A 26,945-nucleotide genomic window follows, 5' to 3' on the forward strand; every position below is an offset into this window, starting at 1 on the left:
GAAACACGTCAATGTTATAATTCGAAAACAGTTATAGTTTGCTTGTATTCCCCCCCTGAAAACATTGAAAAACACGGAAAAAGGCGTAGGGGTATGAACTCACCGGACGAGAAATGTGACGATTTGGATGCTAAGAGTTGATCCGGGGCTTGTAAACGCACGAGGTTCCTAAGTATAATTTAAAGATACACATTTGTATCTAATTAGGACTTAGGTTGATTATTTGATAGGGACAATTGTTTCTAGTCGCGAAAACACCCCGATACAAGTGTTTGGAGGGACCCGGGTGGCGTTTAAGGATGTGAAATGATACCAGGGACTTGGGACTTGAGTTTATTCCCCATGAATAAACTCATACAAGATTTTTTAGTCAATAACACCCACTCCCCATGAGTTTACGGCCGTAAACTCATGGTGGGGTCAATTAGGGGCAAAAATGGCTTAAATCACTTAAGGGAATTTTTCTAGGTTTGGGCTTAAAGGCTTGGAATGGATTTAAATCACCAAAATGACTTATTTATGGGAGTTTACGGCCTAGCATAGGCTCCTGGCCGTAAACTCCTTAATACCCATGAAAATTGTGTTAAATGATGCTAGAACAAATCACATGTGATTGGTAAATTTATCCCAAGGCTTTACATACATTTTTAGGCATAAAATGACATCTTTTTAGGAGTTTACGGCCATGGAACACATGCTATGGCCGTAAACTCTCAAATGAAGGGTTTGGTTGATTTTAAGGTCCCAAAATTAATCACATGTGATTCTAAAAATTCATACAAGCCTAGAAATGAATTTGTGGCACCATTTGACACACTTTTAGGAGTTTACGGCCATGAGGCATGTTCTATGGCCGTAAACTCTCAAATGAGAGATTTTGATGTGATTAAAGCCCTTAAACTATTTTTGGTTGGTCCTATGATTTATTCCAAGGCTTTTGGTGGTGTTGGATGGCTTTCTAACACCTTGAAAATGAATTTACACCAAGTTTTAAGGAGTTTACGGCCCAAGCACTTGCCTTGGCCGTAAACTCACAATAATCCCTCAAAAATTATGTTTCAAGTGTCCAAAATGCTAAAACTAATATCCTAAAATTAATATCTAAGCCTTATAAGTGATTTGGAAGGGTTTAAGGTTAAGAAAACCCCATAAATATGAGTTTACGGCCTAAGCTTGTGCCTTGGCCATAAACTCCTTCAAATCCATCAAAATCCATGTTTTAAAGGTTATAAGTTCAATTCATGAAGCCATTAAGCCATATCTAAAGTCCAAAATTGTCTAGGAAGGGGTTTAAGGGCTCAAAACCCTTCAAAATTAGTGTTTACGGCCTAGGCAGCCTCCTGGGCCGTAAACTCATATATTGTGTCCAATTTCATGTTTAAATCTCAAATTTGGAAGCCAAATATGCTATACAATGAAGTTAGGAAGGTACCTTAGGGATTTGAGGCCTTAAAATTGAGTTTTGGACCCTTAAACTTGGATTTCAGGAGAGAGGTTAGAGAGAGAGTAGAGAGAGGAAGAAAAAGCTTCAAATGAATGTTTAAACACGTTTATATAGGTCCTAAAACTTGGACACAATGGAATTCTACCCGATACCGGCCTTAAACGAGGCTTTAGGTCGCACCCGATTAAGGTTCTGTCACCCGGCGGGGACGTTTTTAAAACTTATGAAATAAATGTTTTGGGCTAATTTCATGGGTTCCTAAAGGATTTGGACACTCATTGGATGATACTAAACATATAATTTTAATTAACTAAACCCAAAAACGATATCGGGACGTTTCGACATACGGCGAATTATACGGGTAGAATGGGTTTTCGGCGATGAACAACTTCGGGTTGTTACACCATTGCTTCCATTTCTATGGGAACCAACGAAACCACCGTCGATATAGATCTATGTCTTCCTTCATCTCCACCGTAGCTCGCGCATATCAGATCTGTAAAGACAAAGATGAATAAATGGCGGTCATTTTGGAGGGAGTCATATCCCTCTTTCTCAATTCGTTTAAGATCACTGCAACCCTTCGTCAAATCCGTCGCAGCCTTCGACCGTCTTCATCCGTAATTTCCGAGGAGAAAGATTTCCAGATCTACACTTGTCAACATCGACACCGCTTTTGAACCTCTTTGAAAACCCTTCGATCTCGAAAACCCATTTGAAAACCCTCCGATTTGAAAGCCTTCGTCACCTTGAGCTCTTCACTGCTACCGGCAAAGAACCGACGACAAAAGAACTGAGATCGGAAAGGTCTAGCGCTTTTGGCCAGCGAGATCAGAACATCTAAGTTTTGTGGTCATCAGCTTGATCTTGTCACAGTTATTGGAGAAGATTTAATCACAATTTACAAGGTTTCTTCTTCGTCGGTGTGGATTTAAGAACTAGGTTTGTCAAGAACTCTAAAAACTCGAGCAATTATCAGATTTTCTTCTCTTCGTCTTGTTTTGGGGTGTGCGATTAAGAGTTAGGGTTTATCAAGAACTCTTGATTAGAACACAGATAGAGAATCTGTGAGAAATCAAAAAGGGAGGGGGGATTTCATTTGTGTAATTTAGGTATAAGGGTTTGATTGAAGAGAGAGAAGTGGAGCACAACCATGGTTGTTTATTTGCATGAGAGAGAAGACGATGCAGATTTTGGGGATGGTTTCAGTACGAGAGAGAGAGAGACAGAGGGGGGGGGGGGGGGGGGGGATAGAGAGAGATTGGTATTTTATTTTCTTTTAACTATAAAAATATAAATAAATAAATAAATTGAAAAAGCAAGGGCAAATCCGTCATTAGAAACAAGTTCAAAGCAAATTGGATCAAACCCACAACAAAATGAAAACTTTGGACCTCTGGTGCTAGTCCAAACTTTTTTGGACCAAAGTGGCAATTTTGAGCAAACCACAAGGACCATTTGTGCATTTTAGTCTTTTTATTTCATATTTCTTTTGCATTGAGTGACAGTTTCCCATTTTTCCAAATTCTATGATTCTAGTTCAATTCGGTAAAAAGGAATCTTTCGATTAGGTCCTGGTAACATATAAATTTAACCAAAAAAATACTAGCATTTGCGTGTAGCTTTAACCTGAAACACTTATTATTCAAGTTTAAATTTAAATCTGTTTAAAAATAATCAACATATTAAACATAAATAAATAATCAGAAAAATAACCAAAAAATAATATCTGGTATTCTATCACGAAATAGCCATATTTAAACATTTATAACAACCTATTTTGAAAAATAGACTTCACAAACAATTCCTTTATGAATTATTTTTCATAAAAACTAAAAGAATAATGTGTGATAACTCTTTTTCTTTTTGCAAAATTCTAGTAAAGATGATTATAAAGCAACTCCACAAACTTCTCTGCCTTCGCTTTAGTCATTTTAGTAATTATCCCTAAATATATTAATATATAGTGTTATTGAAATCTGAAAACTATATAACTTTTATGTGTGTTACCGGAAACTTTTTAAAAATTTTAATTTACATAAAAACTAGTGTTAAATGTTTCCATTAGATAAAAAAAAAATGGTAATCGTAAAATCTGAGCAGCCCATCTAAACTTTCGTCTACACTCCACTCTTCAACCATTAAAACTCTTATCGCTAAAACATAGCTCCAAATAACTAAAAGTTCTTTTAAAATATATTTGATTTATAATTTTTATTTAAAATTAAAATTTTATATTCATGAAATGGGATTGTGACATTTGTTCATATCGTAGAAAATCTAAAAGGGGAATGATTAATGGGAAAATTTATGAAAGAAGAAACACGTTGATGATTATGTCTTGTAGTGTTGGGAAAAAAGTATTATATGGGTTTTAAGCAAAGAATACCCACTTAATCATATCATACCTTAACTATTTTGATCATCATCTTTATGCATACATACAATACATGATACATACATACATACATACAAAGAGGCTATTGCTTTTGTTCCAACAACCTCTAATTGTAATCCACTGTTTCAAAATGGTCACTAATTTCTCTACCTATTCAAGGGTAAAATTGTCAACCCATAAATTTAAGCCTAGTGCTTACAATTTCTTTCTTATTTAGGCATTAAACATTAAAAAAAAACTACCCACTTACAAGCAAGTTAAAGAACATATCAATGGAAACACTAGAGGAAAAAAAACAAACGAACATCTCATCTCATATTTAAAACATAACTCAGTGATCAAAGTTTGATACATAAAAAACAGAATAAACAAACATGTTATGAAGAAAGAGGCGAAGTGTTTGAAAGCTTTAAGCACTCACTTTGGCATCTTTTGAGGCAAATATCATTCCAATTCGGGACTTGATGTTGGTTGACACAAACTGTTCTTGCACATGCATCAGCACAAGCATCGAGTTCAGAGACACCACAAACAGTGACACATGTATCTGGATTTGGATCTTTTGAAAACGCTCCAACTTTTTTCAACATTCTTTTTGAAGTGCATACCCTTTCACATACAAATATATCATCAGAACTTTTTTCACGACCTCGAGCACTCTTCAATCTTTGCTCTTCTGCTCTTCTGTTCTTCATTCTTAAAGCTTGACCTGCCACCAATGCAGGAACTGCTGCCCCCACCAAAGATATCCACCAATCTACCATTTCTTCCTGAAAATTTACTACATTCTAACATTTTCATCACAATTTGCTCAATGCAACAAGATCAAAACTTTTTTCCGTGTTCAAAATGAGAAGAAACTTAACAGAAATTGGAACTAGAATAAACCCTATTTCCAACTCTTTACGTGATTTTGAACAACTCAATCCAAAACAAAATATTTCAAAAACATATCACTGGAATTTCAGGTGAAATTAGTTTTCAAGTAGCTGTATAGAAAACTGAAACATGGAGTAATCATATAAACCCTACAAAAATCTCCCCGAATCGAATTTATGATTACTGTAATATCAGACTGGTTCTTTGAAGGAGTAACTCAAAACACACAAAAAATCATCAGCATTTAGAATCATTATACAGGATAGAATACGTACCTTCGTAATAGTGTGAGTAGATAGCTAGGGTTTGGGCCGATTTCTCCTAATTTTGGCGCTCAGAGTAATCGGCGTCCCTTATTTGTCAACTAATTGGAATGTTAAAGTTGCACCCTTATGATTTGATTGTCTTCCAACTAGACTCCTGGTATTTTCTAGGTGATGTTCTTCTTCTATAAAGTTTCGGAATTAACATTTTAACCCCTAACTTTCTTATGACGTGTTTTATTAAAAATGGGTCAAAGCGTACCTTAAAAAGCTAAAAATGAAAATTGATGGTCAGTTTAGAAGTTTCAGATGCATACCCAAAGTATATACACACTCAGATTATTAATTTATGGCACATCAATATAAAATCAAGATTTTTGACGTGTAAACAAATAAATGATAAAATGTGACCTTATTTTTATTTGCAAATAAATGAATCGTTTATCTTTGATTAAAGGTAAAGGTAGTTATTTTAAATTTTCTGTATAAAAAATCAATCTTTTCATAGGTTATTGAAAACAGGTTAAACACTTGAATGGTAAGAAATAAAAAGAAAATAAAATAGTGACAAGTCGACTAAAATATATCAAATCCTCTATTCTAATCTTCTATCCTAATAAATAAGTACTTTTATGCCACATGACATTCTATTAGGGGCCCCCAATCGATTTATCCCGCCTAAAATACGTAAGTGATTTTCCAAAACTACCCTTTTTGTCTCTTATTGATTCGTTATTATCGGGAGACAGTCGCTCGTCAATTTGAAACCCTAATCTAGCCGCTCATCAGTTGTTGGCGCTCTCTCTCTCTCTCTCTCTGAAGACGATTGTCAAGAATAACGGATTTCTAGAAGTTGTTAATCTCGATTTCAAGTAAGTAATCTTCTTCTTTAGCTTTTTCAATTCATTGTTTTAATTTAGGTTACTTGAAGTAGAGTCTCCAAATTCATTAGTCCGATTGGGGTTTTTTTTGCCTATCTTTCTTTTCAATATCTATAGTTAATTAGTTAGTTTTTTTTTTTAACTGGATTGTGGATATCATAACCATTGTTTAATCCCATGAAAGTCAGAGCATTTTATTGATAAAGTAACTTACAAATTTTGTAAAATTTTTAGACACTGAAGCAATTTTCCTCAATCGAGAGTGATGTCATGAGAAATGAGAAGGATTTTCTATAAATGTTTAATCAGATCGAGAAATCGATGGTCGAGGTAAGGTTTCTCTTTGTCTAAATATTAATGTCCGTTATGTGTTCGATGATATGTCTCTTACAATTGTACCATGTTTTTCTTTTACTCCGTTCTTTGCTTTCTTGATCATTGTTGTTCATTTATTGAATGATTTTGTTAGTACTGTATAAGAGGTCCCATATATGACAGGCAATAGTTGTCCGATTTGATTTTGGATTCAAAAGAGTATTCTTTTACTTCCACAATTCATATGAATTTCAATTATTTTGCTAATAGAATTGATCACTAAATTATAGTAAGCATCACATAAACCTACATCAAAAGTTACATCAAAGTTGAAGAGATGAAAAAAAAATCAATCTCTGGTCTCACACGCAAAAGTTACATCAAAGTTGAAGAGATGAAAGCATGCATCAAACCAAAAGAGAGTAAGGCCCTTTACTTTTGAAGAAAGGGTATATTTTTACAAAGTACAATGTTGTAATAGGAAAATGTAAAATGGAATGATATTATGAACAAATTAGTTAGAATCCAATTGTATCTCTTTGCATTTACCCTAGAGATAAGTTTAGTCTTGATAAATGATGTTGGGTATAGATAATACTATGATGGCTTGTATAACTGAGGATACAGAGTCGTTAGAGGAGAAAAGGCAGGAGTGAAGGGTTTAGGAAGGAAGAAAACCAATGAAAAAGAACATTTTGCTTGGAAGGATGATATTATGGTGCCTTGTGGTAGTTTGGATGAATTTGAGCATAAAGAAAGTCCTTGTGAATACAATAAGTAAGTTGTTTATCCTAAACAGGTAATTATTTTTAGTTTTAAGAGTATATGTACTCTTTTAATCAACGAAAAAATGGTTAGCGACAGATGTGGTTTGATTTGATATAGAACCAATATTTGGCTCCATTTTGTGGACATGGAACATTTCTTAACTAGCTTGTGTTTTTTTTTTCATAAGAACATGTTAAAATTTTTAAACATCAGTTTCACTATCTTTACAACTGGGTGGATTTGGGGGGTTTTCTTAGGTTACATAGAAAAATTAGGCTTTATGATTTGATTATTGTATATGGTCTTTGGTTCTATTGGAACCTTTATCATCTTTATGAAAGAGCCAATGAATTTTAACCTTTTAAAGCTTTGTATACGATATTTGATGAAACAGATTGTTATTGTTGGTTATCAGATAATGAAGGTTCTTCTTCTTATAGGATGCACTTTGAAAGTATATTGTTGGTTATCAGATAATGAAGGTTCTTCTTCTTATAGGATGCACTTTGAAAGTATACCGGAGATGGAATGTAGAGCAATCAATATCATCTTGGAGCTGCGCATTAAAGAGCATGTATCGTTCAAGATTTGTTCCGTCACCAGTGTGTTGTGTTGATAAATTCCTTCTGTTTTTTTAAATATTTTTATTTTTGTTTGATCATATTCTAATTAGATCTACCTATGGATTTGATTGAAGGATGCATTGAAAGTTGAAAATGTCAAAGTTACGTGCCTAAGTTTGGTAGAACAAACAATTGAAAGACCATAGAAATCTATGGTGTTAGGTGTAGTAAGGTATTACACATTTGATCATTTTATAAGGATTTAAGTTGTGGAAATATATATTTTTTCAGACAAAACATATCTCATTGGATACCTATTTTCTTTTTATTGTTCGTACTTTCACAACACAAATGCATACTTATTTGAGCATATTTTGAGTCCCAAAGTTCAGTTTACCATAGAAAGGAATTTTTTTCATTTGTTTTATAAGTAGGTCCATTTGAAATGGCTTGATGTAGGAAGATTCAATGATTTTAGGTTTGTTTTCCTGTTTCTTTTTAGGTGACATAAAGTTTAAAAATCTATAAAAATATTAATCCTTACGGCTCAAAAAATTAATTTTGGATTGACAATATTTCCCTTCTTTATTGGTTAAGCGTACTTTGAATCGAAATGTCAAATAAGCTATTTTTAAATTACACATAAAATAAGATGAAATACAAATAATATTAAAACGTCTGCAAAATTAAAATTAAACAAGAGGTACAAATTTGTCAATTTTACTATGCATGATGCTAAGATGGATGACATAGGTATAAAATAAAACATATTCAAACGGGCTTTATACGTTTGAAATGGTAAAATTTTATCGCAACCATTCTAAAATGAGTTGCTTGTAATTGTCAAAAAAAATTAATACACAATGTTTTCAAGAACTAAAAAATTGAAAACACAATGATATATAGAAAATACATTAAAATGAATGTCATAAGTTTAACCAAAAATCTAACGTACCCGATTCAACCGTTGGCTACTGTCGAAGCATTCCAAGCCTAGATGTGTCAATCGATTCTAATCTTATCCCAACTACCAATATACTCGATCGAAGGTATTAGTATTTCATTTATTCTACAAAATTTAAATGGGTTTTGATGTTTCGCGTTTTTGCTTTCGGGTTTTGATTCATCTGAAAAAATTTCTTGATTTATGGCATCAAATTCGATAGGTTTTTTGTTTAAATCTTCTTCTCGGGCTCATTTTTGCTTGATTCTTCAGACCAGTCGATGGGTTACTTAATCTACTCATTACAGCTCCTCAACTTTATGCATTAAATTTATCAGCTTTTGGCATTTGATGTTGCTCCTTATGATATGCTACATAAGCAGATTTCATGATAATTTTGTTATCAAGAAAATTCAAGATTTAAATTGATGGAGACCCAAAGGGTAAAAGAGGAATTAACAAACAAGGTTAAATTACTTGAAGTTTATACGTGATAAGATACAGGAAAGAAGGGGGATCTTTGAACCACCTTCATTGCATGCTGGATCGGAGATATCAGAAATTGAAGATCTGGCATGTGTTTCTTTCTATACTCTTTTCTTTCTTTTCTCATATTATTATTATTATTATTATTTCATTGTTTCCATGGATAAAGCGCTGATTGTTGTTTGTTTGGAGTTATAATGTTGTATACACAAAGTAGAATGCAGATAATTGACCATTTTACCATTCTATTTTTAAACTATATTTTTATTTTTGTACAGACTCAGGTTGGGAAATTAGGCTTGCCCTTAGTGTCATTTGCTGCCCAGGTGAGATCCTTACAAAAAGGATCAAATGACCAACTTGCCATTACCACTGATTCACATTCTGAATGCTTGCTTAATAATAAATCCGAAACTTTTGAAGATAAAGGTTTGTTTTTTAACAAATTATTTGAGAAAATTTAATTGTAAACTTTTAATTCTAAAATACTTTCAGGTCACTTGAACACAAACCAGCTGATGGTGGTTCTAATCTTCCATCTGTACAAAAAAGACATTGACATTGCAGCTCCTACACTAAGACTCATAATGACAACAACTTGATGGAAAAAAGCATACCATTCTAACCCATGACAACAATCAACATACAGATTCAACAAAAAAAACATTGGCTCCTACACTAGTTCAAACTAAAATTCAAGGTTCATTGAATCATCCGCATAAACTTTGCTTACTAGTTTAAAGTCTTGCAACTTTTGGCTAACTTTTGGTAATTTGGTGTACACAATTTTTATCAATCTAATATAAATTCTGATCGGCAATATGCAAATTCAGTGTAATTTGAAAAAAATTTCATCATATGACATGGAAACAAGTTAAAAAGATTAGAAGAAGAATCATGGAGCTTAGAAGAAGTAATATATTACCGTTTATGGAGATTGGAGAAGGCTTCAATGGCGAAGGAAGAAACGGCTTCAATGGAGAAGGAAGAAGCCGAAGAACAGATGGAACTTTCAACTTGGAGGCCTTGTGCAGTTGACCAGTTGTGCCGTGAATCAGAATTCAGAACTCAGAAAAAGAAGATCAAGCGGAACACAGAATCCGTATAGAGGAAGAAGCGTCGCTTTTTTTCAGCCGTTTAGCGCCTTAGGCCTAGGGTAGGGATATACTACATGGACTCCTTTGTCTGTGGATCCTTTGTTTTAATATGAATAAGGCCGGCCCATTTGGTCATTCAATAATGCTATCATCTCTAGCTTCTTTCAAAAATTCACCTGCATTTTTTTATTTGTAGTTATTTAACACAAAGCATATAGGCAAAATCAAGACATATAGCATAAGGAAAAATAAATAGCAACAAACTATATAAAATATGGGAACCACCTCAATATACTAAATATAAGTAAAGATTAAACCAAATATTTTAATTTTATATGTTTTACTTGTTATAAATGAAACGTAACTCAAATTGACATTTCAAAAAATTAAATTTCATTGATTCTATCGGTATTCATCAAACCTTAACATGAAAAGAATTGGGAGGAAAAATAATAACTGAAAATAGGTAAAAGCTTAGAGTCATAATACATGAAACCTGGTTTCGCTTGAGCTATTAAGTCATTTAGATTAGATCAAGTAAAAAAGACATAATCATCTATACTTCGAAAACAGTCTACATCGAGTCGTTAAGCCCACCAAGTAAAAAAAACAAAATGCTTACTCTCTACACACATCAGGTGGAAAAATAGGCCTTTGTAACATTAATGGGTCGTTTGTTTACATTTTAATTGCAAAATTAAGAGGCAATGTCTTAAAATTTCAGATTCAGAGCGTTTGTTTGTGTATTATATTTTACCTCTTAAACTTAAAAATACCTCTTATTTTTTCAGATGTTAAACCAAGTCTGAAAAATAAAAGAAACGCAAGTTCATTCTATTTGCCCTAAATCGACCGTCTCCTTTCTTTCCTTCCCACATCGTCTGTTGCCATCGCATCTTCTCCCCTCCATTCCGACGCCTGTGACTGCTCCCACCGACGACGCCAGCAACGCCGCCAGCCTCCGCCGCCGCAAGGTCTTCCAACTTGTTTTCTTTCTTCCACCGACTGCAGCAGGTTCGATTTCTTCCTTCTGTTTCTTTCTTTTTTTGCCCTCGAATTCATTGGTCTTGTTTGTTCCTTCTTTCCCTTTAAATTTGAAAATCAAAAATCGAATTTATTATGCTATAATTTTCTGATTTGTTAAATCAAAATTAACAGTTGATGTTTTGCTAGATTTTGATGTTATATGCTCGATAGTGATGTTATATGTTCTAATCTGAATGTGTTTAATGGGTATGATCAAATACTGATGCTGAATTTTGATGTTATGTTTGATTCAATGTTGATGTTGAATGTTGATGCTAAATTTTGATGTTATATGCTGAATTTTGATGTTATATGCTGAATTTTGGTGTTATTTTGATGTTATGTCTAATGTTTTCATGAGTATTATGCTGAAATTTTGTTGTTGAATTCTTACTTCTCTTTGATGTTCATGAAATATTCATTACTTTTGCTATTGTTCATTTGTTTTGTTGATGTGGTTGCTGATAATGTGTCTTTATATTGCTTAAATTGTTGTTGAAAATGTGTATTTGCAATGCTTAACTTGTTGCTAAAACATACATTTTTTGTTGAATTGATCAAAGAAATGAGAGAAAAGAAGGATATGATTAGTTGGAAGGTTGAAGGTGTAGAAAAAACGTTTCTAGAAGCTTGTTTACGTGAAGTTACCGTTAATGGACGGGAAGGAAGTAGTTTGAAAGCACTATCTTGGAGGAATGTTGCTGAAACATTAAAAATTGAACATAACTTTATTTCCGACCAAAAAAAATGAAGAACCGCTATGACTACCTAAAGTCAAAGTTTGGTGCTTTTTTAAAGTTAAAAAACAAAACCGACAATGTGTACAATTCAACAACCAACGCCTTCAATCTTTCCAAAGAAGAATGAGAACTAGAATCGAAGGTATTTTATTTAGTTATAAAAATTATATTATCATTTTTAAATAATAAAATATTTGTTCCAAACAGTCAAACAAACATGTGGATTCTTTGAGACGCATGCCACTACCGTACCCCGACCTTTGCACACAGTTGTTTGAAGGCGCGGCTGCGACATGCATTCATAGTTGGGGGCCAACTTCTACCCTTCCTTGTCCTACTCAAGAGTCAAGCCAGTATAGTTTGCATGACTTTGATGACATTGATTGCACTCAACAAGAAACTATAGGTCTTAGTGACGAGTCATCCGCTCAATCAAAAAAACAAAAGACTACAGATACAGCAAAGAGTCAAAATAAAAGTAAATATAAGGGTAAAGATGCATCCAATTCAAGATTGCTTGAAATCGGGGAAGATATTGTCACAGTTGCTAAAATATTTGTGGAAAAACATTATTTTTCAAATTTGGATGCGTGTATGGAAAAATTGGAGAAGTTAGGATGGGGAATATTTGATCCAAGATACACGACTTGTAACGACCCAATTTTCACGTCCAAAAATTTCGTTTTTAAAACATTACTTAGAAAACATTAATAAGTAAAACATTGTTTAATTAAACCATTTCACATTGAAAACCAAATTTGAAATCCACAACATTTGAACAACCAAAATATCAGAGTATCAATCCCAGAATAAACTCATAACTGGGGAAACAAGAGCGTGTGTGATATGCCGCTACCGCGTCAGCTCCTTCCCCTTCGAATAAGAGGTACCTGAAAACCAAAACTGAAAACCGTAAGCACGAAGCTTAGTGAGTTCCCCCACTGTACCACATACCATATAATCTCATAACATACATATATTGTCAGGCATATCTGGGTGCCCGACCTACCCCTTCGGTCCTCTCAACCGGATACCGCCTAGCATATCTGGGTGCTGGCCTCCCCTTCGGTCCTCTCGACCGGATACTGGGGAACTATTTATCCCCTCTACTACTACCACATAACATGTATCACAATATCAGAATCTATCTATCATGGTTGGGTATGACTACCCCTTCGACCCTGCCGACCGGATATCTCGGCGACTATCTCCCCCTACTGTCACTAGCACATAGCATCATATCATACTAGCACATAAACATAACACAGGTAGTAGTAATCCCTAGATGAATATCACAGAGACAGTCATCTACATACAACTCCTACTGGTGGGCCGGCATTGTGGCCGTAGACCCACCGCTACTGGAGGGTAACTCACCTCGAAGTAGCTGCTGATCTGATCGGGAACTGACTGTCTACTGCTGCTGTTGCTTCTCCGGAAATCCTCCGGCTGTAATTCCCACAACATACTCAATCAAACACTGCTAACTACACTTTGGGTAAAATGACCATTTTACCCCTAATCATGCCCTAAGTCAAAGTCAGAGTCAACTTTTAGTTGACCCGACTCGCCGAGTTGGCTTGCCAACTCGCCGAGTCCCTATCAAATCGACTGTCCTGAATCCCGTCCCTACTCGTCGAGTTAGGCGTTGACTCGACGAGTTCTCCTTCTAAACTGAGGTTCAAGCCCTTCATCCTACTCGCCGAGTTGTATGAACAACTCGTCGAGTTCATCTTCATCCGAAGAACACTTATGCTGCGACTCGCCGAGTTGTATGAACAACTCGTCGAGTTCATCTTCATCCGAAGAACACTTATGCTGCGACTCACCGAGTTGTATGAACAACTCGTCGAGTCTGTTCTTGATCTAAGGAGATTGCCTTGAACTCGCCGAGTCAGGGCATTGACTCGCCGAGTTCCTTCATGGATGAGTTTGGCTTCCAATTCACTGAGTCACAGCCCGTGACTCACTGCTCACACTCGACACTACGAAAAGGGAACAAACTCGGAGACTCGCGAGCAGACTCGCCGAGTCAGATGAACGACTCGCCGAGTCGTTGCCATGCAACCACTAACTATGCGGTTTTGCTCGATTCCAGTCCATGCCATTCACAGATCTGGGTTCCTAGAGCATGAATCACACGTAAAGTTTCCAACTTTACGTGTAGATATTCGCCAATAAGGGTTTTAGGGTTCAAAATGCACCCAAAAGGGTAGATCTAGGGTCTTCATGCAATGTGGGTCCATAAAGGCAACATATCTGAGCTCCTGGAGCTCAACCATGCCTAGATCTAAAGGCCAATCAACTTATTACGAATTATATTGCACATACAATCTTGGGGAAGGGCTCAAGAAAGACCTAATGGAGTAATAAGCATAGAAACAGAGGGAAAACGGGTTATACCTCAAAGGAATCACTGAGAGAACACTAAGATGCTTGGCTTCCTTCCCTTCCTCTTGATCTACTCCACTTCCTTCTCAAAACCTTCAAGAACACACAATAATGCTTCAAACTCTCAAGGAAATAAGCTTGAACGAGGGTTGGGAGCTCTGAGGGTGAATGGGGGCTGGCTTGGGACGGACATGAGGCTTAAATAGGGTGAAAACCCCTGAAACTTAGGGTTTCATCCAACAGTGGTGACTCGCCGAGTCCGGAATATGGACTCGCCGAGTCACCAACTTAAACATGTCACGAGTCCCGTCTCTACTCGGCGAGTCGGACCTATGACTCGCCGAGTCCAAGGCTAAAAATGGAAAATACTCAAATAAGATTTACGTACCAGGAACCAGGGGCTACACTACTGTTGTTGTTGCTCTTTTTGGTGAAGGTGCGGATAAGAAGCACGTGCGGTTAACCATTGACCCAACTATTTATGAAAATTGAGTCAAGACTGTTGAAGTACATTATGGAATGTTTCGCTAAGTAAATTTTTTGAATGTTTTGATGGTTTTTTTTTTGGATAACTAGATGTTTGGTTTGAACTAGATGGTTCTTTTGGATTACTTGATGTTTGGTTTGAACTATATGGTTTTTTTTGGATTACTTGACATGAATGACTTGGTGTTTTGGATTACTTGATTTTTTTATTACTAGATTTTTATATGATATGAATGACCTGATGGTTTGAATGAATTTTTATGTTATATGTTGTTAATATAATTGTTTTGTGTTTTCAAAATAACATATTGCTTATGGATTCGGATGAATAAATTGCATTTTTCATGTTACTATGTTGCTATTGGTTGAATCTAACATCCAACAGAATTGGAAGGGCAATTGATAATGATCTGGAAATGAGCGGTCATCAACATACACAAGAATTGTTACATGGAACTTCTACACAATGTCATGAGCTAATGCGTCTTTCACGTGAAGCATATGTACTTTTATGCAATCATTTTAGACGAAACAATTGGTTTCAAAGTAGTAGGCATATAAGCGTTGAAGAAAAGATGGTTATGTTCTTGACAACTATAGCACATAATAAACGGTTTAGGATTATCAAACGAAGGTTTCAACACTCCACAGAAACAGTTCATAGATGTTTTCATGAGGTGTTAAATGCAATGATGATTTTTGCAAAAGAAGTTATAGTGCCAACGAATTCTAATGCAACTATGAATTCCTCAGAGAGGCATCGTAAGCTAAAAGAAATCTTTCCTGGAGCAATAGGTGCGCTAGATGGAGCTCTTGTACATACAGTCGTGCTTGCTGATCAACAAACTCGTTGTAGGGGAAGAGGAAAAGGTGAATGCTTTCAAAATGTTTTAGGAATTTGTGATTTTGATATGATATTCACATTCATATGGGCCGGTTGGGAGGGTATAACACATGATTCGCGATTTTTGGAAGAAGTTGCATGTAACCCGACTTCAGGCTTTTCGTTCCCTCCTCCAGGTTTCTAATTCTTTTTAAATTTATTCTAAAATACAATATTAAATTTCTATATATAATACTTCCTTCACTCATGTGTATAGATAAATATTACCTTTGCGATGCTGCATACACCAACACTCGTGGATTTATGACTCCTTACTGCAACACGAGGTATTGGTTAGCCGACTATCGACAGCGACGTGCGTTAACTAAGGAAGAAAAATTCAATCATGCACATGCGCAACTCAGTAATGTTATTGAACGTGCTTACGGTGTTTTGAAGGAGAGATTCCCAATCCTAAAGTGAATGGCTTCTTTTCCTTTTTCAGTGCAAAGAGATATAGTCGTTGCTTTTTTGCAGTCCACGATTTCATAGGGAAACACGATATTCATGATGAGTTATTTATGGCGTTCGAGGAGAACAATGATCAAGCACAAGGGGAGAGAATGATGGTGAAAACGTACACAATATGGAATGGGGTTTACAAGGAAATGAATACATGGATAATTTACGTGACCAGATTGCGAATCAATTCGGGTGAAATTAAATTTGTAGGATTTTATTTGGATTTTAGTATGATTTTGTGGATTTAAAAGTATTTATGTTTGATTTGGATTTGTCTTTAATTTTGATTTATGCTAAATTTGGATTTTATATGGTGTTTATACTTTTTTAATACATGTTTAAGAAATTTATTAGGTTATTTTCTAAATAAACAGTTGAATTCAATAAAAAATAAAACAGAATGGTAAAATTGTCATTTTAATAATTCAGCACAACAATTCAGAGACTCCAACCAAACAACATGTTAAACATTCAACTCTTAAAATTTCAGACGCTCTTAGAAATTCAAACCTCTTAAAAATTCAGATCTTAAAAATTCAGATTCTGTCAAACAACCCCTAAGTCTTATCTTTGACTTTCACTATAAGAAAGTTATCTTTTTACATTTAAGTCTCAACCTTTTACATATCTACCCTTACTAAAATTTAACTCTAATTTTCCAAATTGTGCGGTCTACTTTATAAATAATGTTTAACAACACATCACTAAAAAGGAAACGAGGGTCATTTGCAGCTCATGTGCTAATTGTCTGAAAAATCAATTATCCATTTTTTTTAAATATTAAATTCTTTTACTAAATTTTCAATTAGAAATTAATATAAAGATCTATATGACCAACTATTAGTTTTTTCTTGTTTTAATCACACCATTGTATAAACTTTTGACTAAATTACATCTGTAGTCCCTTTGTTTTGGTGGTTTATTGGGTCCGGTATAAATATGATTCTTTTTGCAATTTTAGTCCTTAAAAGAGAGATTTATGACATTTTTGTTTTGTGTCCCATCTAAAATGACTGATTTATCCTTTAGTTGATTTTATTATATATTTATATATTTTTATTTTTATATCATAATCTGTTTTATTGTTATATATAAATATAAATGGTCCTAACAATTTACCCCCAAACATATACATTACCATCAACACCATCCACTAAATCATGCTTTCAATAAAAAATATGGAAAGGAAAGCAACATGGACAACAAACCTGCACTTAAAGTTTTGAAGCGTAAGCCAACATGCTTTGCTTTTGCCTTTGATGTTTGATTTTGATCAACAATTTCTCTTAACTATTCCTCCGGGTTTATTTCCTTTTCTGCTCCTATAAACTATTCATTTTGTTTGTTTTCTGAACTACTGCACCTGGATTGATACTCCATGACTAAAAAAAGATAGCACAGAAGTACATCAAATCAATCTGATACAAGTTAAAACAAAGAATTCATAGTATATAGGCTAGGAGCAGTCACAAAGATATCTGAATATGTGTACAATCAGGTGTTATCCTCTAAATTAATATTTTTATGCGCCACTCTTTAAATGTATTCGGATTTACATACAATAACAAGAACACAATTCCAAGATTTTAAAATTTTACCCATTTCGCTTCTGGTTCACAACAATAATAGAGAAATCGGCTGATGTCACCCATTACTTTCCGTTGGGTTAATCCATAAGTCATGGGGGCACTTAAGTAATTTTGATTATTTAGTATTTTTATTTACTTATTTACGTAGAGTAGAAGCAGGTTGAAGTAATCAAAGGCCATGTAGGCCATTTTCCCATTTTGTAGCTCAGAAGTCATGTGGGTAGTTGTTTAAAGCCCATAGTGGCCTACAATATAAACGGTTTAAAGCCCACAACTTCTTCAACAGACATAGTCTCGAGATTAGCGAAACTGCTCTATTGTAGAGGCAATATGCAGGAATTTTTCCGGGACGGTTTAAAGCCCGTGAAGAGAGGGTACGTGGTCGAGGGGAAAGCAGTAAAGGAAAGTGTTGTTGACTCAACAAGAGAGGCTTGAGAAGAGTAAAAAGAAAAATGATAAGGCTTAACGGATGTCACAAAAGAATGGTAGGGGAGGATACTCAAACACACGTGGCGAGGGTCGTGGCCGTGGAAGAGGCGGCTGGAACAACCGTGGTGGACGAAGGGGTGACGGCCCTCATCAGCACTATAACACCTAGTTCTCGGTACATATCCTTTTGTTAATTCTTTATTATATTTTGCATTTTGGCCTTTGAATCGGTGAGTTGAAGGACCAACTCGCCGAGTAGAAGCGGGATGAGACGCGGGGTTTAATCTGTGGACTTGATGAGTCGGGTCCCGAACTCGGTGAGTAGGCCCTGTCTGGACAAAAACCCTAAACCGAGGGTTTGCACCCTATTTAAACACTTTAACACGGCCTCCTTCGTCCCTTTTGCTCCCAGAAGACCCCCATAGCAAACCCTAGCCGTCATTGAAGCAAATCTAAGGCTTTTGAAGTAATTTTGGTGCTCTTGTGATTCAAGGAAGGAAGGAAAAGCTTGAAGGATCAACAGAAGGTTAAAGGGATCTGAGTTTGTGCACCATTTACAGATAATTGAAGGTAAAAAGTTTGTACCTTGCTCTTCCATTTGATAGATCCCATTTTGTGTAGTTGTAGGGCTTTATGAGCCATTTTAGCTAGTCAACCATGTTTGCAAACATGGTTGGGGGTTAAAGCTTCTGGATCACATCATTTAAGGGGTCACTAGGCAGATTTGAGTGGATTTTGCAACCGTGAAAGGTCCCATGCACCTTAAGAGCTTGTTTTATGTCTTTTTGATCTCAATGTCCCATGCATGCACGTAAAGTTTGTAACTTTACGTGCTAGATCGATTGTAGAAGCATAGATCTATCTTTTGATCAAGGGTTGTACATCTAAAATCGAAGATTTAGTGAGAGGATGTGACCGACTCGACGAGTCCATTCTTGGACTCGGCGAGTCCAAGGTTTTTGTCCCATATCAGTTGTGGCTCAAAAGGACCCAGTTGAGTGTGGAAAGGTTTTAGGGAGTCCCGGGGAGTGACCCAACGTTATGGACTAAGCCAATGTTCGGGAAATTCATGGGACTCGGCGAGTGCATGAGCAGACTCGGCGAGTCCAAGGCAATCTTCTTAAGGATGAAGATGAACTCGACGAGTTGTTCATACAACTCGGCGAGTCAAGGACATGACCTGTGTATCAATTGAAGATGAACTCGACGAATTGTTCATACAACTCGGCGAGTCGGATGAAGATTCAGTCGACGTTCAATTAGAAGAAAAACATGTCGAGTCATCGCCTAACTCAACGAGTAGAGACGGGTATAAGGACAAATGGAAGTATAGGGACTCGGCGAGTTGGCAAACTAACTCGGCGAGTCGGGTCAACTAGAAGTTGACTTTGACTTTGACTTTGACTTTGACTTGGTCAGGGGTAAAATGGTCATTTTACCCTAAGAACAGTTAGCAGTGTATTACTAAGTGTTTTGTGGGAATTATAGCCGAAGGATTTCCGGAGCAGCAGCGGCAACAGTCAGAGGATTCCCGTATAGATCAGCAGCTACTACGAGGTGAGTTGCCTTCCAGTAGCGGTGGGTCTACGGCCACAATGTCGGCCCACCAGTAGGAGTTGTATGTTAGATGATTGTCTTTGTGATATCATCTAGGTTTGCTAGTACCTAATATGTTATATGCTGGCACGATATGTTATTTATGATAGTAGTGGAGTTCGGTTGTTAGGACCGAAGGGTAGGTCAGGCACCCCAGATATGTATGACAGTATGTGATGATGTGTTTATATGCTGGCGTGATATGTTATATGTGATAGTGGTAGTAGGAGGGGAATAGTCCCCAAGTTCGGTTGTTAGGACCGCAGGGTAGTTCGGACACCCAGATATGTCTGAAAGTATGTTTATGTTATGATATATGTGATAGTAGCAGTAGGGGGTTGAATAGTCCCTGAGGATCAGTTGTTAGGACCGACGGGTAGGTCAACACCCCAGAATGGCTTGACACGGGTAGGTCGGCACCCCAGAATGGTCATACCGGGTAGGTCAGACACCCAAGAATTGTCCGGCAGTATGTATGTTATATGATTGTATGGTATGTGGTACGATGGGGGAACTCACTAAGCTTCGTGCTTACAGTTTACAGTTTTGGTTTCAGGTACCTCTTCATCAAAGGGGAAGGAGCTGGCGCGGTAGTGGCATATCATACACATATTTTGTTTTCTGCACCATGAGATTATTCTGGGATTTGTACTCTGACATTATGGTTGATTTCATGTTTGGCTTTCAGATACGAAATATGTTTCAAGAAATGGAACGATCGAATGTTGTTTTATTTACAAATGTTTTGCAAAGTGTTAAATTAAAAATGAAATTTTTGGACTTGAAAATTGGGTCATTACAAGTTGGTATCAGAGCCCTAGTTTGAGGGATTCAGACACACCTTCGGGCTGTCTGGACTCAAACCAAGGGATTAAAAGATTTTTACAAAGAAAATGATTTTCTAAAGAATAAGATAGAAGAGTTTGTGAGAAGGAACAAGTGTGTGATGTGCGCAACCGGCTGAGCTCAAGTAAGTATTCCCCATAGTACCCATACAAGTTATCTTATGTTTATTAGTTTCAGTAGAACAACATGCTAGAATAGGACTAAGGATCTAGGAATGATGCCTTATGTGCCTGCTTTATGTGCTTCAACTTATGTGAATTGCATGCTAGTATTGAGTAGACAGCAGTAGGATAACCTGTTTAGGTTATGCCTGATAGTATGAGCTTAGTATTGTATGCTAGTGCAGTTTCTCACTATGAGAACGGAACTGCTTGAGTAGTTTTCCTGCATCCGAATGTTGCTTGCTTTGTGCTTTGCGGGACTTTGAGTGATGGGATTCAGCCATTAGGTGAATACGTCACGTCACATGTGGTCAGGGTTGAATAATCTCAGAGTGTTGGATTTGACCCTATTGCGCAGCTCTCGTTTGAGTCTAACCGTTGTAGGGACGAGTCTGTTACTCGAAGGATTATCTGAGCCTCATCACATCTGATGGTATTCAGGTAATGGTTAATTGGCATTACAAGGAGACCTTCAGCAGCTGAGGACCGGTTAGGGTGAAGTCAGAGATTTTCCTTAGGGTAAGCCTAGAATGGTGTAACACCGTAAAAATTTAAACAATTTTTCACATTTTCAAAACACATTCACATTCATAATTTTTATAAAAATATCTACGTATCACATATCAATTCATCAAAACATATCCCAAGATCAAGTACATATAAAACTCCACATGTGTGTACGAATCACGTCGGCGCCTTCCCGTGATCGTCACTAGTACCTGAAAAACATAACACAAAACACTGTAAGCATAAATGCTTAGTGAGTTCCCCAAAATACCACATATAACACATATTAGCCACTCGAGGCTATAACTCTGTGGGCCCTTGGTCCTTAACTCTGTGGACCCTCTGGTCCTAGCTCTGTGGACCTTCCGGTCCTAACTCTGATATACACACAACATAAATCACATAGAAATAATGCAGTGCAACACATCACATAGATAGCATACAAGATACTCTATCACATAACTTTGGTTACCTACTCAAGGTAAAGTATAGTGAGAAGACTCACCTCGGATGTCTCGGTTAATTCCTTGCTCGTGTATACACCGATCTAGCCTCTGCCTAAACACATAAACAATCATTTCAATCAATAACAGCTCTCCAGGCTAGACTAGACTCTCAAATGTCCTCTAAGAAGGCTAAAAGACCATTTTACCCTTCAAACGGTCCACAAGTCCAATTGTTGACCAAACCCTAAAAGTCAACAAAAGTCAACGGTCAAACCTTGACCAGACTTGTCAAGTGCACAATTGTGACTCGGCGAGTTTATGTGTGTCCTCATCACCCCCGGTTCTCATTTGACTCACTGGGTCGACCCTCTACTTTTCTAAATCATCGTTGGTCGTATACCGTGGGACAACCCGACCCAACTCGGCGAGTTCAGTCGTGAACTCAAGTCCTCTAAATCCCCAATGACTCACCGAGTAACTTCCCCAACTCAGTGAGTCACCAACTATGTTGTTCTCGGGGAAACCTACCCCTACTCGTCGAGTTTGTTCTTGGACTCGGCGAGTTCATGCCATGCTCATACTCAATTGACCTCCTAAGGTCAGATCTGTTCCTCTAATCTATAGATCTGACCTCCCCAAGCATGATAATCACGTAAAGGTTGGATCTTGGTACACATGCAACGCCCCCAAGCTCCCTTTTGGCGAAATAACCCCAAAAATGGACTTCTAGGCTCCTAACACAAAAGGCATGGAAAAAAGTAGTGTGATAAGAACTCTTTGGGCCTCTTGAGGTCCGAATCCATGAACCATTTATGCTTGGGACCTCTCATACTTCATGCTAAAGCTAAAAGATGCATAAAGAAACCCTAGATTCCACTAGAATCATAAAATCACAAGAATGGCACAGATGGTTATCTCCAACAACTTCCTCTGATCAAATAGGAGTGGATCCAAGCTCTTCAATCTGTTTAGCTTGTTCTATCTTCTTCCTTCTTGCTCAAACACACAAGAACTAGTGAGTTAGCCTTCCTTTTTGCACCACAATGATCTCTCTGCTCTCTAGGGTTTTTCTCAGGGGTAGTGGCCGCAAATGATGGCCATAAGGGCCTTTAAATAGGTCCCAAACCCGGGAATTTAGGGTTTCACTTAACTGCGTGGACTCGCCGAGTCCATGGGTTGACTCATCGAGTCCGATCATTAATTCGGATGAGAACCCGCGATCCTACTCGGCGAGTCTACGCATCAACTCGCCGAGTTCCTCCACAAAACTCAAAATAAGAGAATAATATGATATACCTGGGAACCCGGATGTTACAATTCTCCCCTACTAGAATCAGACTTCGCCCCCAAAGTCTTACTCTGCAAACAACTCTGGATGCTGCTCACGCATCTCTCGCTCCGGTTCCCAAGTCAGCTCGGACCCTCTCCGATGTTGCCACTGGACTTGCACGATGGGCACTTCCTTGTTCCTCAAAACCTTGATCTTCCGATCCAAAATCGCAACTGGTCTCTCAACATAGTTTAGGCTCGTATCCACCTAAATATCCTCTAATGGTACCACCGTCGACTCATCGGCCACACACTTCCACAACTGCGATATGTGAAAGGTGTCATGAATCTTAGTCAGCATTTGTTCGGCTGCTAGGGCGAGGCAGAGTATACAGCAGGGTTGTATTGGGTTTATGGCCTACGTGATGGACACACGAGTGGCCGTTGGGAGGACAAGTTCGATTGATGAGGTCCCGATAGTGTGCGAGTTCCCAGATGTTTTTCCCAAGGAATTGTTAGGTGTGCCTCTTGAGAGGCAAGCAGAGTTCCGTATTGATTTGGTTCCGTGGGCAGCACCTATCGCCAAGGCGCCCTACCGCCTTGCGCTACCAGAGATGCAGGAGTTATCCTCGCAGCTTCAGGAGCTGCTGGGGAAGGGTTTTATTAGACCGAGTAGCTCACATTGGGGAGCGTTGATCCTTTTTGTCAAGAAAAAGGATGGTTCACACCGGATGTGTATTGATTACCGGGAGTTGAACAAGTTGACGGTTAAGAACCGTTATCCATTACCGAGGATTGATGATATATTCGATCAGTTGCAGGGAGCGTCTTGGTTCTCCAAGATAGACTTGAGGTCGAGATATCATCAGATGAGGGTTCGGGATGAAGATATCCAGAAGACGACGTTCAGAACTCGTTATGGGCATTACGAGTTCGTGGTGATGCCTTTTGGGCTCACCAATGCACCGGTAGCGTTCATGGATCTCATGAACAGGGTGTGCATGCTGATGCTGGATAGGTCGGTGATCGTGTTCATTGATGATATTTTGGTGTACTCGAGATCTAGAGAGCAGCACGATGAGTATCCGAGGGAGATTCTCGGGGTATTGAGATCGGAGAGGCTTTTCGCCAAATTCGACAAGTGTGATTTTTGGTTATGAGAGGTCCAATTCTTGGGACACCTCATTAACCAGGATGGGATATTGGTCGATCCGGCCAAGGTTGAGGCGGTTATGAGATGGGAGGTGCCGAGGTCATCCATCGAGATTAAAAGTTTCCTAGGTTTGGCCGGCTATTATCGGAGATTTATCAGGGATTTCTCCAAGATCGTCGTGCCTCTCACCAGGTTGACCCGGAAGGGTTTTGCTTTTTCATGGGGTCTGGAGCAGCAAACCTCGTTTGAGACACTTCGTCAGAGATCGTGCGAAGCCCCGGTGCTAGCACTCTCGGAAAGGATGGAGGATTTTGTGGTGTATTGTGACGCATCGATATCGGGGATGGGTGCAGTACTTATGCAGAGGGGGCATGTGATAGCATATGCGTCGAGGCAGCTGAAGCCTCATGAGACGAGATATCCCACCCACGATTTGGAGTTGGGGGCGTTGGTGTTCGCCCTCAATATCTGGCGTCATTATTTGTATGGGGTTCAGTGTACCATCTACACGGACCACAAGAGCTTGAAGTATTTGATGGATTAGCCCAATCTGAACATGCGCCAGCGGAGATGGCTGGATGTGGTAAAGGATTACGATTGTGAAATCCTGTACCACCCGGGCAAGGCTAACGTCGTAGCTGATGCCCTGAGCCGTAGGGCGGAGAGCGCCCCGATTCAGGATATTTGTATGTGGTTGACAGTGATGACACCGGTGTTTGACACCATTTGGGAGGCCTAGGAAGAGGCTGTGAGACCGGAGAACCGTAAGAGGGAGCGGGTGATTGGGCAGGTGTCGGAGTTCATTACCGATAGTCGCGGGTTGATGACCCTTCGGGGTCGGATTTGGGTGTCATATGCAGGAGGAACGCGCACCACCTTGATGGAATTTGATCCACCCTCAGGGCACTAAAATGTATTTCGATTTGAAGAAGGATTATTGGTGGCCATGTATGAAAAGGGATGTGGCATGGTTTGTTAAGAGGTGCTTAACCTGTCGTTGGGTTAAGGTTGAGCACTAGCGACCGCATGGCTTGTTGCAGCCACTTGAGGTTCCCCAATGAAAGTGGGAACAAATTTCTATGGGATTTCATCACCAAGTTGTCAAGGACCGCGAGGGGTGTCGATTCAATTTGGGTGATTGTCGACCGGCTGACGAAGAGCGCTCACTTTCTTGATATCAGTGAGAGCTCTTCTGCTGAGAGGCTAGCAAAGTTGTATGTGAGGGAGGTGGTATCGCGGCATGAAGTGCCGATCTCGATTGTATCAGATTGGGATGTACGTTTTACTTCTAGGTTTTGGAAGAAGTTACACGAGGAGTTAGGCACGAGGCTGCATTTCAGTACCGCTTTCCATCCTCAGACGGACAGACAGAGTGAGCGGACGATTCAGACGCTCGAAGACATTCTTCGGGCATGTGTGTTGGACTTCAGAGGAAGTTGGGAGACATATCTGCCTTTGGCTGAGTTTTCCTATAACAACAGCCACCATTCGAGCATTGGTATGCCTCCCTTTGAGCTGTTGTATGGGAGGAGGTGTCGGACTCCCATTTGTTGGGGAGAGGTAGGGTAGTGAGTGATGGGCAGTATTGAGATAGTGCTTCAGACGACAGAGCAGATACAACAGGTTAGACAGAGATTGCTGACGGCCCAGAGTCTTCAGAAGAGTTACGCGGATAGGCGTCGATCAGAGCTCGAGTTTCAGGTGGGGATCTTGTACTCCTGAAAGTGTCTCCTTGGAAAGGAGTGATTCGTTTCAGGAAGAGGGGCAAGTTGGGTCCCCGGTATATTGGGCCGTTTAGGGAGATCGCGAGGGTGGGCAGAGTAGCATATCGTTTGGAGCTACCTGCGGAGTTGGACCAGATTCATGATACCTTCCACGTGTCGCAGCTGAGGAAGTGTATAGCCGATGATTCGGCAGTGGTACCATTGGAGGATATCCAGGTGGATGCGAGTCTGAATTATGTTGAGAGATCGATCGAAATCTTGGATCGGAAGATCAAGGTTCTGAGGAACAAGGAGGTGCCTCTGGTTCAAGTCCAGTGGCAACATCGGAGGGGGTCCGAGCTAACTTGGGAGCTGGAGTCAGAGATGCGGGAGCAACATCCGAAATTGTTTTCGGCATGAGACTTCGAGGGCGAAGTCTGGTTCTAGTGGGGGAGAATTGTAACATCCCGAAATTCAGGTAAAGCTACTTAACCCTTCTATTTTGATAAGTTGTCAAGATTGGTCCCTTGAAATATTTTGTGGCAAATGAGTACGTTGGGCGTACTGGGGAGTATGCTGCGCGTACTCACGCGCTTATTTTGGACGCGAACTCGCCTGGGTACGCTGGGCGTACCTAGGGTTACGCTGGGCGTAATGTGTCCAGATGCAAACCCTAATTTTCAACTTGTGCACTATATAATGGATGCTAAGGCTCATTTATCAACCTCCATATCAGTGTGTGAAACCCTAAGAGAGAGCCTTCCATCGTCCTTAGTGAATGTGTGTGATTTTGGAGCTAAAAGTGCCTTGGTATGTTAGTGCAGAAGAATGAGAGGAGCTTATGGAGGCTAGAGCTTGGAGTGCAAGTTTGGATCTGAGATCTACAGAGGAAGGAGTTGCATTTAGAGGTATAAAGTTCAAAACTTTCCTCTTCATTTTGGTTTGTTGTTGCATGGGCCATTTCTAGGGCTAAAAGTCCCAAATGTGGAGACTTTATGAGTATAAGTGCTCCATGGTCCGAGATCTGTCCCTTTTCAGTGGTATTTGTGGTTTAGATCCATAAAGTTTCCATCTTGGTCGTTGATATGAGGACATGCTTGAGTTTGATGCTTTCTAGGGTTAAAAATGGGATAATATGGGGGTTAATGACTTGTTCAGCCATGCAAAGGCTTAAAGTCGTCGACTTTATGGATTAAGAGGCTTAGAAATGGTCAGATCTAG

At 38.5% G+C, this 26,945-nt stretch overlaps 1 protein-coding gene and 1 long non-coding RNA gene across 6 annotated transcripts; one reads left to right on the forward strand and one right to left on the reverse strand.

Annotated features, from left to right (window-relative positions):
• Positions 1–4,130: 4,130 nt before the first annotated feature.
• On the reverse strand, positions 4,131–10,086 carry LOC145065486 (thionin-like protein). 5 transcript variants are annotated; one of them, XM_079012478.1, is made up of 2 exons: positions 9,866–10,086; positions 4,131–4,612 (listed from the first exon to the last, which is right to left on the reverse strand). In XM_079012478.1, the coding sequence occupies exon 2, from the start codon at positions 4,604–4,606 to the stop codon at positions 4,220–4,222; it is 387 nt and encodes a 128-aa protein (XP_078868604.1). In that variant the 5' UTR covers positions 4,607–4,612; positions 9,866–10,086; the 3' UTR covers positions 4,131–4,219. The 5 variants fall into 5 exon arrangements, with proteins under 5 accessions (XP_078868604.1, XP_078868603.1, XP_078868602.1 ...); XM_079012477.1 differs by having other exon boundaries at positions 4,131–4,623; XM_079012476.1 differs by lacking the exon at positions 9,866–10,086 and adding an exon at positions 4,997–5,226 and having other exon boundaries at positions 4,131–4,630.
• On the forward strand, positions 8,482–10,020 carry LOC145065487 (uncharacterized). Its single transcript, XR_013688436.1, has 2 exons — positions 8,482–9,369; positions 9,436–10,020. It is a non-coding gene; the product is annotated as an uncharacterized LOC145065487 (long non-coding RNA).
• Positions 10,087–26,945: the final 16,859 nt, after the last annotated feature.

Source organism: Lactuca serriola, chromosome 8, assembly GCF_051521515.1.
Source record: "Lactuca serriola cultivar US96UC23 chromosome 8, Lser_US96UC23_V15, whole genome shotgun sequence".
Taxonomy (NCBI): Eukaryota; Viridiplantae; Streptophyta; class Magnoliopsida; order Asterales; family Asteraceae; genus Lactuca; species Lactuca serriola.

Bases quoted from the DNA above. Each gene is read 5' to 3' on its own strand.
- LOC145065486 (XM_079012478.1), bottom strand. From the start codon at position 4,606: ATGGTAGATTGGTGGATATCTTTGGTGGGGGCAGCAGTTCCTGCATTG.